The 17,722-nt window shown below is 43.0% G+C and overlaps 1 protein-coding gene and 1 long non-coding RNA gene across 8 annotated transcripts in view; one reads left to right on the top strand and one right to left on the bottom strand.

Annotated features, from left to right (window-relative positions):
* Nucleotides 1-17,722, bottom strand: part of Acsm1 (acyl-CoA synthetase medium-chain family member 1) — a 54,952-nt gene that overhangs the window by 14,383 nt on the left and 22,847 nt on the right. For all 7 annotated transcript variants that reach the window (XM_087571534.1, XM_087571515.1, XM_087571519.1 and 4 more), the window contains 5 exon segments: nucleotides 16,285-16,490; nucleotides 11,199-11,409; nucleotides 7,437-7,644; nucleotides 5,890-6,030; nucleotides 4,379-4,538 (listed from right to left, as the gene is read on the bottom strand). In XM_087571534.1, coding sequence (XP_087427660.1) covers nucleotides 4,379-4,538; nucleotides 5,890-6,030; nucleotides 7,437-7,644; nucleotides 11,199-11,409; nucleotides 16,285-16,476 — 912 coding nt within the window. In that variant the 5' untranslated portion in view covers nucleotides 16,477-16,490.
* On the top strand, nucleotides 5,018-9,817 carry LOC102551259 (uncharacterized). The gene is made up of 4 exons (XR_015652432.1): nucleotides 5,018-5,121; nucleotides 5,743-5,826; nucleotides 5,897-6,009; nucleotides 6,901-9,817. It is a non-coding gene; the product is annotated as an uncharacterized LOC102551259 (long non-coding RNA).

Below are 17,722 nucleotides of genomic sequence, written 5' to 3'. Positions count from 1 at the left end.
TTTGAGATAAAAACAAATAAAATGATTAATAAAAAGAAAAAAGATTAGATAAACAATTTAAATGGACCTAAAGCCCGTAAGGAAATAGAAGCAGAAATTAAAAGTTTCCCAACACCCCACCCCCCCAAATCCAGGGCCAGATGGTTTTAGTGCAGAATTCTACCAGACTTTCACAGAAGAGATATTGCCAATATTCCTTAAATTATTTCACAAAATAGAAAGAGAAGAAACATTGCCAAACTCATTTTATGAGGCCACAGTCACCCTGATATTCAAACCACACAAAGTCTCCACAAAAGCTCAACAAAAAATAAAATTAGAGACCAATTTCCCTCATGAACATTGATGTAAAAATACTCAATGAAAATACTCACAGACCAAATCCAAGAACACATCAAAAAAAAAAAATCACCCACAACAATCAAGTAGGCTTCATCCTAGAAATGCAAGAATAGTTCAGTAAATGAAAATCTGTCAATGTAATCCACCAAATAAACAAACTGAAAGAAAAAAACTCACATGATCATCTCATTATACACTGAAAAAGGTTTGACAAATTTTAACTCCCCTTCACGAGAAAAGTCTTGGATAGAACAGAGATACAAGGGAATACCTAAACATAATAAATGTCACATACGACAAGCCGATAGCCAATATCAAATTAAATAGAGAAACTCAAAGCAATTACACTAAAATCAGGAATAAGACAAAGCTGTTCACTCTCTACATATCTATTCAATACAGTACTTAAAGTCTTAGCTAGAGCAATAAGACAACTGAGTGAGATCAAGGAGACACGAATTGGACAGGAAGACGTCAAACTATCACTATTTGAAGATAGTATACATAACTGACCCCAAAAATCCTACCAGGGAACTCCTATAGCTGAAAAATACCTTCTTCAAAGCAGCTGAATGCAAAATTAACTAAAAAAAAAAGGCTCAATAGCCAACCTATTTACAATAGGTTGGGGGAGCATTTTGGAGATGAGGTGAAAACCTGGTGCAATGAAAACTCCATGGTATGTATGAGAGTAACTCACAGTAATTGGGGACACGGAGCCTGAACTGGCCATCTTCCGTAACCAGGCAAGTCCTCAAGTGGAGGGGCTATAACATCAAACCAGTCACAAAACCTTTGACAAATCGTTTGTTCTGCCTGCAGAGTGCTCTGGGACAGAAGCCTTTCATAACCATCATCAGAGAAATCAGAGAGACTTCATCCAGCAACTGATGGGAGCTGATGCAGAGTACCACAGCCGCGTATCAGGTAGAGCTTGACAAGTCCTGTGGAGGAGTGGGAGGAAGGACCAGAGGAACTAGAGGGGTCAGGGAAACTTTCTCATATGTTTCTGCTATTACTAGTAAACTTTCTAATGCCAAGATTGGTTACATACTCCGTTATGTTCTGTACCCTTGGGAACAAATCACAATGGAAGTCCGTAGAACTGTTTTGTATAGTTACCCTTGATAAGCGTAGGCCAAACTACCTACCTGATAGCATTTTCTGCACCTACACATAAGCTTTTGTAAATTGCCCCTGTAATCAACCCCAACATAAGAGAGACACCTGTACCAATAAAGAAACTATTAGGAGTAAGATTTCCATTTTGAGTAGTGGTCTACATGTATGTGGGTAACTGACATCCTGGTTGGCAAGATATGAATATTAGACAAGTCCCATGCTGGTAGATAAGTTAGAACATGAATATTAGATAAGGCAAATCCCCGGCCACAGTTGAATATCCTAGCCAATGGGAGTAGGATGAGTGTACAACGAAGACATGAGCCAAACTTAATCTGCTTGCTGTTCACGCTTAACTCAGTCTTTTTTTTTATTGGATATTTTCTTTATTCACATTTCAAATGTTATCCCCTTTCCCAGAAACCCCCTAGCCCATTCCTCCTCCCCCTGCCTCCCTACCACTCCACCCACTCCCTTCAGCCTCCCCGCCCTGGCATTCCCCTACACTGGGGCATCACGCTTTCAAAGGACCAAGGGCTTCTCCTCCAATTATTGCCTTGTACAAAGCTCAAGTCCAAGTGGATTAAGGACCTCAACATAAAACCAGATTCATTGAAACTAACAGAAGAGAAAGTGGGGAAGAAGAGCCTTGAACACATGGGCACAGGGGAAAATTTCCTGAACAGAACACCAATGGCTTACGCTCTAAGATCAACAATAGACAAATTGGATCTCATAAAATTGCAAAGCTTCTGTAAGGCAAAGGACACTGTCAACAGGACAAAACAGCAACCAACAGATTGGGAAAAGATCTTTACCAATCCTACATCCGACAGAGGGTTAATATCCAATATATGCAAAGAACCCAAGTTAGACTCCAGAGAATCAAATAACCCTATTAAAAATGGGGTATAGAACTAAACAAAGCATTCTCAACTGAGGAGTATTGAATGGCTGAGAAGCAGCTAAAGAAATGTTCAACATCCTTAGTCAGGGAAATGCAAATCAAAACAACCCTGAGATTCCACCTCACTCCAGTCAGAATGACTAAGATCAAAAACTCAGGTGACAACAGATGCTGGAAAGGATGTGGAGAAAGAAGAACATTCCTCCATTGTTGGTGGGATGGGAAGCTGGTACAACCACTGTGGAAATCAGTCTGGAGGTTCCTCAGAAAATTGGACTACCTGAGGACCCAGTTATACCACTCATGGGCATATACCCAAAAGATGCTCCTTAACTCAGTCTTAACTCAGGGATTTCTAAACTAGTGTTGCTCTTAAAAGCCCTGCATCTGCAGCTAGGACATGAACACTGGTGGAAAAAGGCCCCACTTCTGGCAGTGAATCAAGGTGACAGCAAGCAATAGGCTTCTTAATCATCAGTATAAGTTTCTCTTAAAGGGACACCACAAGCTTCTCAGTTTCTCGGTAAGAAAGCTGATGGCTAATCCTGCAAAAATTTCTGTGCCCATGAGAACTGGGTTCAACAGGTAGCCAGGTGCTCCTCCCTTAAAATTACAACTGGAGAAATAAGAAAAAAATTGTCTGTATATTTTAAATGTATATGGTCAGTGCATCTTTATTTCTGACCAGTCTTAAATGTGTAAGTTTACTATGTTCTACATGTCTTGGTTATAGGTGATCAGCTTATAAGTTACTGGGTATGGTTTTCATAGCACCCTTCCACCATCTTTGGCTCTTTCAATCTGGCCTGGTTAGATTTTTCTCAGTTTGACACAGATTAAGGTTTTCTGGAAATAGGAAAGCTCAGTTGAAAAAAATGTCTCCATTAGATTGGGCTATAACAAGTCTGTGAAGGCATTTTCTTGATTAGTCATTGGCACAGGAGTGTCCAGACCACTTTGGGTGGTTCCAAACCTGAGCATGCAGTTCTGGTTTGTAAAACACAGCAGGCTGAGCAAGCCATGGGGAGCAATCAGGGTGCCTCCATCGTCTCTGCTTCAGTTACTGCCTCCAAGTTCCTAACTTAAGTTTCTTCCCTGTCTTCCTTTCACGATGGGTTGTGAACAGAATGTGTAAGCCAAAGAAACCGTGGTGTTTTATCACAACAATGTAAGGCAATTAAGAAGGTAGTCATTTTATCTTCTTTTCCATGATGATCTCTGAGCTGTGTGTGTGTTATAGATGTTCCATCTAGGACTGAAGACTTCATGATATTTTTATTTTCCACATTCTGACCAGTTGTGAGTCTCTGTAGCAATGGCCCTACATCTATCATTCACTGGCAGGATTAATTGGACTCAGTGGGTTTACAACAAAAGAGTATACATGGTTGAAAGCAAGAAGTGGTGAAGGACATTGGAGTGGAGGCAGTGGGGCAAGGATTTGACCAAAATACATTGTATACATGTACGATATTATCAAGCAATAAATAAAAATATATTTTATAAATTTCCTTGACAGATAAGGAAACTAAGGCTGTGATTAACGACTAACATGCTAATCAATATCAAAGGTGGAATAAAAGGCTAGATTGTCAGATTCCAATGGCTTATTTTGAACATTTTATTATAATGAGTGATACTCTAACCCCTACTCCCACATATCCACACCTGCTACATGGCCCAGCAGAGCTAGGAACCAGGAATTTGGGCTTAGCCTCATTGCTTTACTTTCTCAACATCCATATTATGGGTTTCCTACCCATAAAGCATGATCCATAGATCTGAGGAGTAGCCCATAAAGATGCATCTATACCAGCTCACATTATGATCCAGTCCTGATACCATGACTCCGATTCAGGTTCCCACAAGGTGAAAAGTTCAGAACCAGAGTCACTTTAATTATTCAGCCTTCTTGGCTTTAACTGAATCTTTCTCAGCTGAGGCCAGCTTTAGGAAGCACCCATTTCCTCTAAGAGGATTTTGATTCCAGGAAGTGGGTCTTCTTACCTCTACAATGACTTTGGGGTCAAACTGAGGGAGGTTGTGAACGAAGACTGTAGCACCTGCTGTCCAGGGTTCGAGCAGGCATCCCACAGTAGCCAGAATCCATCCTGGGTCTGACATGCACCAAATGACATCAGATGTCTTCAGCTTCAAAAATTTTCTGCTAACTCAAAAAAAACCCCAATGACCTCAGTTGCGGCACTATGGGAGCTATGTTAGCAGGGGTCATGGAGACATTTTCAGCCAAGGAAGCAACCTTCCCATTCATTTTAAGTGATTTGTATGGGGGCTTCCAAACACCAAAGATTTCCCACTGTGTCGTACTTCCTCAACACAAGTCACTGAAATTAATTGCCTGCTAGCAAAGCTGGGGCAGAGTCCTCTGCTGCTGTCTTGCTGTGTCTGGATCAGTCACTGATATAAGACTTGCTGATTCTGGAAGCATCCATACAGCAGAAACAGTGGTGATATGGCGTGGCAAAAAACTAACATAACCAGAAGTGATTGAAGCCTAACCTTGGACTGTTCTAGGTCATGAGCCAATAAGTCTCCTATTTGCACTTGGGGTTAAAGGGTTTGGACTTTCCATTGTTTGCAATGAGGAGGCAATTAGTCAAAGGGTAATTGGCAGAAGATGAAAAGGAGGAGGTTCTTGCTTATCTGCCTTCTCTTGCTCCTATGTTGGTTAATAAGCGAGAGAATGATGCTCAGTCTGTTCTCAATATTACCAGTTGGAGAGGAAGAGGGTAAGGAGTGGAGGTGATGGGCTTAACATTATTGAAATGATTCACCAAGACTTAGTTTTAGCCCCACACCTCACCTCACTTCTCTCCTTCTCCCTCTCCCTCTCTCCCTGCCTCCTCTTCCTTCTCTCTCTCTCTCTCTCTCTCTCTCTCTCTCTCTCTCTCTCTCTGTGTGTGTGTGTGTGTGTGTGTATGTGTGTTGAAACAGAGTTTTTTTGTGTAGCCTTGGTTGTCCTGGATGTCATTCTGTAGACCAGGCTGGCCTCAAACTTACGAAGAGCTACCTGCATCTGTCTCTCAATTACAGAGATGAAAGGCATTTGCCACCACTGCCCAGCCACCTCCATATATATTTTTTTCAGGTCAGACCTGATGATGTAGACTCATTAGTGAGAAATGCCAAGTATATTTTTTCCCATAAAAGAGAGGGAGGAGGGTTCTCAGTGCAGGTGACACTTAGAGAACATTTTGTCTTTCATCCACTCTCAGAGACACAGTGACTTATCACTTTGGTGGCTTGTAAAATGCCTTCCTATGAGAGTGCCCAGCAGAACCAGAGGAATCTTGGTGTCACCCTGAGTCCATGTCAGGTAGCATTTCAGGTCTCTGACTTTCATCTCTCAGACCCCCATAGGCTAAAGCAGAGAACAGAAGCAGGAAAGGAGATGGAGACACTTCGATTCAGAGTGCCATCACCTCAAAATGCACGTGAGTACACACCCCTTGCCTCCGAGCTGGGGCCCAGCCTTTAAATAAGTGTTCTTTCCCTACCATGAAGGCACAGAAGACCGGAAAGCAAGTCCTTGGTTGTGCTTTGCCATCTTGGGGTAACCTGTGGTCCCGCTGGTGAAGAAGATGACCATGGGGTCCTTCATCTTTGACTTAACACAGGTATGGTCTGGGGATGCTGATCTGCAGAGAGATTCATGGCAAAGGAAGTAAAAACCACACTATTGCTTTCCCATCTTCTGCTGATGCAACAACGTCCATGAAGTATCAAGTAGGGAACCTGGAGATCTGCATGGCTGGAGGACGAGCAGTAGACATTTCCCACTGTCTGGGATGATTTGGACAAAGGGCCTGGTGTGTCTTTAATAGAAAAATTTGAAAATATATATGGACAAAGGCATTACATAACACTTAGCTAGTACTGTCTCTACCGTGGCACCACTTAAAGTGAGTTGGAAATGGGAACTTATTGGACGCTCCCATCAGCTCTGGGTAGGACAGGGGAAGCTTCATCCTTCTGATCTGCTTGTTCTCAGGAGCATCTTCCCAAAGGGTGCCCTGAGCCTTTTCTAATTGTTTTTTCCCCTGAAAATAAGCTTGTGCCAGCTGCTTATCATTGAGGAACACCAGTATTGCTGGCCTTCCTAAGCAAGTCATGGCATCACACCAACTGGGTAATCTGACTGATTTCCCAAACATTTTCTTGATCTTAAACTGCTTTCAGTAAAGTCTCTGACTTTATGAAAGGCTACTTGGCTTTACTATTGAAACAAATGGCTTCAGAAATGGAAACATTGCTTCTAGGAGACAATCCTTGCACTGTTCCTGCCTATGCTGTGATTATTGTTGGATATGTCTGAGTCTGAACATTAACAGAAGTTTTTCCTACAGGGGTGAGGGAGAGAATCTTCAGTCCTATTCTAGGCTTGCTGGTAATGTGTCCCCAAAGGTACTCAGGAGATAGGAGATAGTGACCCCCAGGGTTGCTATTCTGCTATCCCAGTGAAATTAGAAATTTAGTTTCTTATTCTTATTCTTGTTTGATTTTTTTAGAAATGGTCTCAAGGTGTAGCTCTGGCTGTCCTGGAACTTGTTTTGTAGACTAGTCCTACTGTGAACTCGCGGAGATCCACGTGTCCCTGCTTCCCGAGTGCTCGGATTAAAGTTGTACATTACCACACCGTTCAAGTTGCTTTGAAGCTTCCCATTTCACCTCGAAAACTCATTTTCATAAAACTTCTTCATATATGCATCTTATATGTAAAAAGGTTCTTTGTCTACATGGAGTATGCAAAACACTTGTTTTTAACAACACTCCTTCGCTCAGCCTCTAGGATAAATGGACTTTAATGACAAAAACATGGAAGTTCAGCTTCTTAGCTTTTCAGACAAGGGACCAAGGGCCAAGGAAATCAAGGAGCAAGAAGCCCAGGGTTATACAGCAAATGGATGCCATGGCTAGGAAGAGAGTTTCTAGCATCCAGTGTAAAATCCTCTTCTACTAGCTACTTGTTTCCCGGTACTTGGAAGTAGACGGTTCCTCCCCTATTCTATATTCAGAAACCACACTTATCAGACTGGAGACTCACCTAAGCAGTGTCCGGAAGTTAAGCCACCCTTCATGGTTGTGATCAGACACCACTATCTTGGTTTTCAGACCAGGACACTCAGAAGCCACAGATTCCACCTCTGGAACAAGGCTGTCTGTGGTCACAATGGCTTTGGCTTGAGACATTTGTATTCGGTAGAGAATATCCTTGGCTTTCATTTGGGCAGTCCCAGGAATGAAGATGACTCCTGGGGGTGAGAAAGGATGGCTTGCTTTCACATCCATGTGCTTAGTCCTGGCTCATCTGCTGAAAATTCCCACAATGCTGTGCCAAGTATGGCCTACCAATCATCTACACCATGGGGGGGAAGAGAGTCTTGTATCCTGTGCCAAATCTTATCCTCATAATAGCACATTCATAATTGGAATCTTAATATCTCCAACTGATTGCTACAAACATAAGAATTGTGGGCTCTTCCTTATTTCTTTCTACACTAGATGAGTCCAAACAGGGGCTAGATGGGCCTGAGGTTGCACACATTAGACCAGATTATGTAGTAGGAGCTATGCAGATAGCGTTGCTGACATTCAGGGTGACTGGTTTCATCTCAGTACTCGCTGCTCCATTTCCTCTTCTTCCCCATTAGCCTCTTGAAGTCATCTAGAATATCCTCTGTTTCTTTTACCTCAGGTTTAGCCACATTGTCCTCTGTATGTTCCTCTATGTTATCTTTATCAATACCAGCATAACTACCACCAGTGGGTTAAAGCACGGCTGCTCCACTAAAATCACATTCTTACTAGATGCCCTGTCCTGAATTCCCTTCTACTTCAAGTCCATAATGCACAGCCCATTTCCCTCCGCATCTCTTCTCTGCAGAAACACCAGTGCCCTCTGTCTCTAGGAAGACACCGTACTCCCTATCCTAACATTGAGGGCACCTCCCACTCTTTATCTGCCTTTCTTTCTCTTTATTTATCTCTTTCAAAATGGCTGTGTGTATGCATATGTGTGTGTGTGTGTGTGTGTGTGTGTGTGTGTGTGTGTGTGTGTGCGTGCTAGTTCTGACTAGGACTCTTTGCACGTGGGGAACCCATTATTGGACCACCTTTCTTTGCTTACAGTCTTCATTTTATTAAATTTTATTTTTCTTAGATATTTTATGTATTTACATTTCAAATGTTATCCCTTTCCCCCGTCTCCTGTAGTTCTTCCCCCCTCCCCCTACTTCTATGAGGGTGCTCCCACTCCCACTCAACCACTCAATGCCCTGGCATTCCCCTATATTGGGGGAACTAGTTTTTGCAGGACCAAGGGCTTTTCTTCCTATTGATGCTGGACAATGCCATCCTCTGCTCCATATGTAGCTGGAGTCATGGGTCCCTCCATGTGTACTCATTGGTTGGTGGTTTAGTCCCTGGGAGCTCTGGTGGGGTCTGGTTGGTTGATATCATTGTTCTCCCTATCCTTAGGCAAATGGAGGAAACTAGAAAATATCCTCCTGAGTGAGGTAACTTAGTCACAGAAGAACACACACATGATATACACTCACTGGTAAATGGATATTAGCCCAAAAGCTTGGAATACCTAAGAAAAAAAATCACAGATCATATGAAGCTCAAGAAGAAGGAAGACCAAAATGTGGATGCTCCATTCCTTCTTAGAAGGGGGAACAAAATACTTATGGAAAGAAATACAGGGACAAAGAGTGGAGCAGGGACTGAAGAAAAGGTCATCCAGAGACTGCCCAGCCTGGGGATCCATCCCTTATGCAGCCACCAAACCGTCACTATTACTGATGCCAAGAAGTGCTTGCTGGCTCTGCCAGAACCCTACTGATACATATGAGGATGCCTGCAGCTAACCATTGGACTGAACAAGGTGACCCCAATGGAGGAGTTAGAGAAAAGATGGAAGGAACTGAAAGGGTTTGATTGTAGCCTTCTTTAATTCTGCACACCTCAGAGAACTCAGCTGTATAGCCCTGGGCTTCCCATTATCCATTTCTTGGTTATAGAAGCCTAGTTTTTCTTCTCTATGTTCTCTTTGCCTGTGCTATTAGTTCTTGGTTCCATATTGTACTCTATTAAAGGGAAGGAAAAAGAAAGGAAGGGAAGGAATCAGGAATGGAGGGCAAGAGAGAAAAAAGACATGTTACAGAATATGTATGCCAAGATGAGGTGATTGCAAGAACAGAATCCATGAGTTCTGCCACAGTCTGCATATGAAACACCCCCTAAAAGGCTCATAAGTTAAAGGCTGGATCCCCAGCTGGTAGATGATAGGTGTTGAAAGGTGCTCAGATGACAAGGCCTGTGAGCTAATGAACAGACTAACCTATAGAGGAACTCATAATTGGATGAACTGCTGTGGGGGGGCTCTTTGTTGAAGTGAGTCATTAAAGTTTATCATGTTCCTCATCTCTTCCTGATTCTTGTGTTTTGTTTCCTCTTTCCATGAGTTGGCCACAATACTTTGTTCTACCAAATGTACCCATGATGCTCTGCCTTAGGCAGCAATGGAGTCAGGCAGCCATGGGCTGAAATCATGAGACATGGCAACCATTTTTGCCTTTAGACTGATGATTCCTCAACTATTGGTCACAGTAATGAAAGCCTGAAATGCAAAGCCCCATGCGAACTCTGAATTGTACATAAATGTGGATATGTAACTGTAAAAGGAAGGGAAATCTCTACATGTGATTTTTAATTAAAAACATGTTAATGTTATGATACAAATGGAAGACCTACCTTTAAGGCCACTATAGTAGCACTCGATGCAGTTAAGAGCTATTCATGGAGAGACTAATCATATAAAAGTCTACTGAGAAAAAGAGGGTCACAGCATCATTCAGGAAAGCAGGTGGATACTGCCTGACTTAAGTGATGAAATATCCTAGTGCAGGGAGAAGCACACTCCACACACTCTGTCATGCGCACTGAGGAAGGCATAGCCTTGCTTTGTAGGACTGCAGTCAAACGCAGCTCAGTGGAGAAGAACTACAAAGGAAGAATCATAAATCCAAAGATTGAGCTATATTCTGCAAAACTGTCTCAGATGCTTCAAAAATGTCATTGCCATGCAGAAAAGTCTGAAGCATTAAAGGAAATGGAGCAGATCTGAATACTACATATAGTGCACAATTCTCAGTTGGAGAATCTGCTCTAAAATCACATCCTTACTAGATACCCTGTTCTGAATCTCCCTACCACCTTATGTCCATAAAACTCAGGCCATCCCCCCCCCACATCTCTTCTCTGTATTAAAGAGAAACTGTCTCTAAAGGATATTGTTTGGATAATTGGAGAAAGTTTGTCATTAGTGTATGGGCAACTATAATGCACTGAAGCTAGCCGCGTCACAACTCCCCCATGAGTTTGTGAAGGGAACATCTTGGGTTTTGGCAGAGTTTTATGTTCCTGTACTCACAGGTAGTTGCCTGGTACTTGTAGGCTTCACAATATCCACAACGGATTCTCAGAGAGGACAGGAGGGGTGCATGACATTATGCTGAGAGCATATTAATTCCAGAGTGTTAGGGGCAGAGAAAGTAGGTGTGTGAACACATGCAAGTGGGAGAAAGACAGACTTGAAGAATAAGGAAGATATGAAAAAGAGACAATGTTCTGTCTCCAACAGAGCTGCCTACCCTCAGAGGGAGGGAGAGAGGCTTCCTCTGTGGTTCCAGCATAGAAGCCAATACCGGAGTTCCAGAGCTTCATCTGTATATGCTAGGCTGCATCCAGAACACCTACCGTCCCAGCACTGAGGTTCGATGGGTCCTGTGTATGAATCACTGACCTGTTCGAATGCAGCCCACTGTCACCAGCCACCACTCCGGCACTCGAGGCAGAATCAAGGCCAGGCGATCTCCATGCTGCAGGCCACAAGTCTGCTCAAAGACGTTGGCAGCACGGCGGCTGAGGTCCCTCAGCTCCCTGAAACTCCACTTTATTTCATCTCCTTGGTCATTCACCCACCATAAGGCTGGACCTGGTCCTCTCTTGCCCTCCTAGTTAAGATTAGAGACCAAGGATCATTTCTGCTTTCAAAGGAGAGGACAAGTCACTTCCATAGTCACATTCCAGGGTCAGTTCAGTACAGTGAGGTCCCATTTTAATACACTGACAAACTCCAGAGAAATAGGGAACGAATTAGGGATTACCCCTAAGGCACATGTGACAAATACTCTTCAAGCATTCCACTGAAGGCAAACAATTCTGCTTCTCCTTTTGTCTGTCCTAGGTTCATTTAGACAGTGATTTTTTTCTCTTTACCTCAGTTTTTCCATTTATCAAATGGGAACAAACAGCAGTAAACTTCAAATAAATAAATAAACCATATTAACAGTGTCTGGCACAAAGTAGTTGCTCAATAAAATGGTATCATTACAAAAGGAAAGAGGCTAAAGTCATGGCTAAATGTTTAGGTAACATTTTAAAATTAAGGTATAACTAGTGGTTAGCATATGAACACAGAATAGAAGGAACCTACTGGTCCTTGTTTCCTCTCAGAAATACCAAACAATAACAGATTGGCCAAAGTAGATTGGTGAGAACCCTAGAAATCAGTGAAGGCCTTACGACATTTTAGCAACACTCAGAATGGAGGGCAGTTTGTATCATTCTTTCTGCCCTTGTTCTTATGCCTGCAAGCAGCCCAATCAAGGGGAAGCCATTCCAAGCTCACGGAAAAGGCTGGAATTTGTTTTCAGGGTCCTGGCCTATTCAGGAGACACTGGATGAACTGATTCCTCTCTTGCATGGTTTGAAGGTCACAAGGGAATACCATCACAGTTTGACTCTCAGGTTGTCGATCTCTGTGTGGGTAGTAGATCTGTGGTGTTAAAGATTGATGGGCACCTATGGCCAAGAGAAGATACAGCAAGGAACATAAGAGAACTGCCAAGGTCACATGAAGAAGCACAAGTGAATTTCTGAAAGGGAACTGGGGTTAGTAACAGTTGCCATGTAAATGCAAAAACTGGCACAGTAGAGAGGACACAGATAGTACCAGGGAAGGCAAATGTCAGAAAGGCTTCAAATGACGTCAAGCCATCACCTAGCCACATTAGCAACTGTCTTCCTTCATGAATGAAAAAGGGGGGCTTCGTCCCCCACATGTCCAACATTCAGTCAATTACCACAGCCATACAAAAACAAACAAATAAACAAAGACAAGAAAGATACCATTTATTCAAAGGGACAAAATAGATCTCCCAAACAGACACACAAAGTGTATGGACTTTGTCTATTAGACAATGGCTTTTTTGTTTTTGTTTTTAATATCTGTGTTAAATTTGTTCAAACAGCTAAAGAAAAACACAAAAATTGAAAGGAGATCAGAAACACTCCAAATGAATTCAATGGCATTATCAATAGAGGGGTAACCTTCTAAAAGAGAGCTATGTTAAAATCTAGGACCCAGAGTAGAGGAATTGAGTAAGCATGCAGTAGAGGGGCCTACCAGGAGCTCCGACAGGCATAATGAACAATAGGGTGAAGGGGAGTGTAGGTCATTTGAAAGTGTTGCTCATGAAGAGCAAGAATGAAGAACCACCCAGGGTTTCCACACCCAAGTACACCGTCTGGGAGTCTCAGGAGAAGACACAGCCGTTCAGCTTATCTGAAGAAACAATGGCCCCAAACTGATGAGTTTAAGGAAAGACCTATATAATCTAATACAAACAGTCCAACAACTCCAGGGGAAGCCCAAAGAGGCCTGTGGGAGTTGTAATTAATGAATGAAAGCTGGAGGCACAGGACTGATCTCATGGTGTCCAATACTAAGGGACGCTCAAGGAGACTGTCATCAAGTTCTCAGCAGATGTTTACAAGGGGAGAGGACATGAGATCATATATTTGAAGTGCAGAGGGGGAGGGGGAGGAGGGAGTCCCAACAACAACTAATTAACATTTTTTTCAAATGTGAGGGAGTAATTGAGATATTCTCAGACAGTCCAAACAGGAGGGGTCCATCAACTCCAGGCCTGCTTTACAAGATATTCTTTGAAATGGAAGGAACTGAACATTAACAAACAGGAAAACAGATTGTTTTCTTATTAACATGGAGACACTTGTAAGACTATGATACCATTATCGTTATAGTTTTGGCTTGTGACTTCACCTCTTATTTAAAATAATGCCATATAATTATTTGTGTGTGTGTGTGTGTGTGTGTGTGTGTGCTTGCGCGTGCGTGTGTGTGTGTGTGTGTGTGTGTGTGTGTGTGTGTGTGCGCTTGGTGAGCCCGCTTGGGTGATTATAGTTGTGCATGCTACAGCATGCACATGAATTTCAGAGAACAGCTTTCGGGACTGGATGCTCTTCTACCATGTGGATCCCGAGAACTTGACTCTGGTTGTTAGGTTTGGCAGCAACAGGCACCTTTACCTGGTGAGTCATCTCACTGACCTCTACTTTTATTCTTTAGTTATATTTAAAAGACAATGATAAAGCCACGTGAAAGTGTGCACAAAAGGACTAGAATTTGAGATATCAGGAATATAAGGTTGGGGTCGAATGGGCAGAGCTGTGGACACAGAGGGTCTCCAGTGTGGTTGAGGCCAAGCTGGTCAAAGTTAAAAATAGACTGTTCTTGCTATAAAATATTATATGCAGCTTTCATGGTAAGCACAAGGAAAATATCTATAGAATACACATGAAAGAAATGGGGAAAAGGACATGAGTGTTGTCACGGAACACTCAATTAACATAAAGTAACGGCTTGAAGAAAGGAACAGAAAATGGCAGGGAAAATGGAGCTTTGGGTATCTCATTTACTGTCCTGTCCCCATGCTGGGTATCGATCAAGTTTTAATTCTATGAATGGACAAATGAGTGCAGTGTGCAAGATATAGAATAAAAAGCAAACTGATGGGGATGTGGCTGCTTCTGGACTCCAAGTCTGACCCTAACAACTGTAAGTATAACTGTAATCATAACTATCTAACTAACTATGTATCGCAATGGTAACCCTAACTATAGCTCACTAACGAAATGCATGCATAGACGCACTGTCGGTTTTGGGCAGTGCTCTTGATTGGATCACAGATCAGTCTCTGAGCGGTGCTTGCTAGTGACTCACAAGAGATGCTGCAGAAAGCAGAGGCTTCACAGGAGTGCTGACAAGGAGTGCTAACTCACCCCATGAGTGTCTACTAATAGGCTATTACCTGTGAGGCTCCAAAGGCCTCCTGGGGTAATGGTGAATGGGTCTGAATTTGTGATCTTGGTGAATGGGTCTGAATTTGTGATCTTGAGTGAAGCAATTAGAAATGTTGACACAGACAGATCCAAGCTGTTTGAATATTAACAGGATAGGAGAGCTTGTAAATGAGACGGGGGGTTGGAGATACAGATGAAATGGCAATGGCCGATTATGATGTTATGAAATCCAGCCATCCTGGACTTTCCTACAGGATGACTTACTCGGTTGTCAATCCCATAAGCTGGTGTGTGAGCTGACTAATGAGACATTAATGGAGAAAACATGGAGCAGGCTAACACCACTGTCTCTATCACCATGTTCTCCTTTTCCAACATAGATCATGCTTCCAATGTCCATGTATGGTCAGGGCAATGAAGAAAGCCCATTTCTCTCTGAGGCAGAGGTGCTTTGGCCTCTCAGATGTGAGACTAGGCTAAATGCTGAACTGTGGAATCAGTCTACCTGGATCCAAACCTTTTCTCTCGGGTCTTAGATAGATTTAAGGAGATTTAAGAAGATTTTAGGAGATTTAAGCAGGCCGCCTTCACTATCAGATCCCCAGTTTACTCATCTGGAAAATGAGAAAATGGGAAAAGAAGAAAATCAAATGCAAAATGGCTGACAAGGGACAGAAGCATTTTCTCCACGACAGGGCTGTGGTTTTTGTTGTTTGTTTGTTGGTTGGTTGGTTTTGTTGTTGCTTTTGCATTATTATGAAAGTTCTGAGACAAGAAGATGGTGGATAGAAAGGTGTAGAGGATGCAGTATTGGCCTTTAACAGTAGCATGTGAGTGCATGTTTATAGGGAACTTAACATTTACAACTCCTCCCCAATTGAATTACAGCTCCCCCCAGGTGAATTGCCTCCATACAGAGACTAGTTCTGGGTGGGTTCAGCTAGGGCTGAGTGGCTCACAACCTCACATCTGTCTACCGAAGTGCCCAATGCCACTACTACTTTTCCATCATCCATCTATGTCTTGGGAAAAGACAGACCAAGGTGGATTCTCTACAGAGACACATGAACCCTCTGCAGGCCACAGAGACTACTTCTCTGGAAAAATCTTTCTGAAGCCACTCTCAAGAATGTAGCTGGCATGGAGGACCCCATGAACCCTAACTTGCCACCGTCATAGGATCATGGGTTACTTGATTTATATAAATGTGGTAGATGCTCTTGTGCACATTCTGAAAAGTCTTTTCCTTCTCGTGGTATGGCTTACAGTCTGTATGCTGAACTGAATTTTAGTTAGACTCTCCCACTAACTGAGGGTGAGGACTCAGGCTTCCATGAACCTACTGATTAGAACATTTCACTAGCTCATTGTTATGGAAAAATAAATATGGAGCAGATACTTTTACCCACTGTACAAGTGGGTTTTAAAAATAAATTAACCCATTTCACAGAAAGAAAATAAAAGAAAACAACACTAACGACAACAACAACAACAACAACGGCAGCAGCAACAGCAACAGCAGCAGAGAAGTGAGAACATAGGCAGACTAGGCATCAAGCCCTCCGGTGATTCCTTCCCACTACACAGATGCCTTGAAGAAGCTGCAGGTCCTTCTGTGTCTCTAGAGAATCTATGCATTGCCCTGTGTTTCTTTATGTAGTTAGAGCAAGGGAAGTCACTAGGTCATTTCAGTTCCTTTAGCTCCATCACAATACTCTTACCCCTTCCATTTGAGCCCAGTAGTCCAGGACATGACTTGCAAAGTTAAACTCCTCAGGTGAATCATAGTCATTCCATCTTTGAGCTCCGTCTCCTGAAATCAACCGTCTGTGCAGCTGTGGACGGTGTAGGGAGAATCTGTGCAAGAATTTGCAGATGCCCAGTGGAGTCAGGAACCTCCTCAGCCACTGCATATTTAGGTAGTCCACTGGTAGGAGACACAGAACCTTCAAGTCACTGGTTGCCTTGAGAAGACATGTTTTACAGGCCAGTCAACCTGCAGGAACCTTCTCTGCACAGTGTCGAGCGAACATGTTCCGTTGCTAGAATTATCTCAGATGGGGATTTCTCTACACAGCTGAGCAGCACAGCTGTTGCTGCTGCTGTATTAAATTAAGGCACATTCCTGGAGGATTCTTACGAGTCCCTCTGATTTGATCCTAGGGTGGTAGCCATGTGGCCATCCCTTTTGCAAATCCTGTCCCAAGGATCAGATGGTCTCTACTCTAGAAACCTTTCTTTCCATCAAGGCCGATAATACAGTTTCCATGGAAACTGTCATATTGTCCTCTAACTCCTGCCCCCAAAGCTGATGGCAGATCAAAATCTGAATAGTCATCCCTGTGATTTTTTAATTCGAGCTAAATCACAATCCCTCTCAAAAGTGTGTGTGTGTGTGTGTGTGTGTGTGTGTGTGTGTGTTATCAAAACATAGCTCAGATGTCTCCATAAAGTGAAAAGTTGGAGGGAATTCCCAAGGTTATGATTTCTATCATATGAAGTAATTGAAGCAGATGATCAGGGACAAGTAGAGGAGGGTTGCCAGAGTCTGGGAGCTATTCAGTCTGTGGCTCACAGTGTTGCCAAGCCCCCTGTTGCTCTGCCCTCTGCCCTCTGCCTCTCTGCCCTTCTACCTGTCTGCTCCTTTGCCCTCTGCCCTCTGCTCCCCAGCTATTCTGTTACTACAATCTTCACCTGAGTTCTGTGGGATTCTGTATGGATTCCCACAACCACACACCCACCCTCAGATTAGACAGTGCTAGTGTCTCAGCTTCTTCCTGCTGATGTTGGGTGACCCCAAGATCCTTCCTAGGACAGTGTCCACCGGAGTCAGCACAGGGAATGAGGCACCATTGACATTTCAGTGAGATTATGAATTCAAGGAGAGCCTAGACGATAAAACTAATCTCAGAACACCCTGTGCTACACAGCAACATCCCCTCTCCAAAGTCCTCACCACCAAATCTGAATCCTGTATTTGAGAGACCACGTAATTAGAGGTTTGAATTAAATGTTAAAGGTTGGATGTGGTAGTCTGGGCTGATAACAACACAAGGTTGGGTTTTGGAAAGCACAGCAGCCTTTATATCCACCGTAGAATTGGGTGTGGTACAACGGCAGGCTCTGGGTGCAGACTCCTGCTGGCCAATTTTTTTCTAC

This window comes from Rattus norvegicus, chromosome 1 (genome assembly GCF_021556685.1).
Source record: "Rattus norvegicus strain SHRSP/BbbUtx chromosome 1, alternate assembly SHRSP_T2T, whole genome shotgun sequence".
Lineage (NCBI taxonomy): Eukaryota > Metazoa > Chordata > Mammalia > Rodentia > Muridae > Rattus > Rattus norvegicus.
The sequence above is the reverse complement of the archived record's forward strand: the minus strand, read 5'-3'. Positions and strand labels throughout refer to the sequence as shown.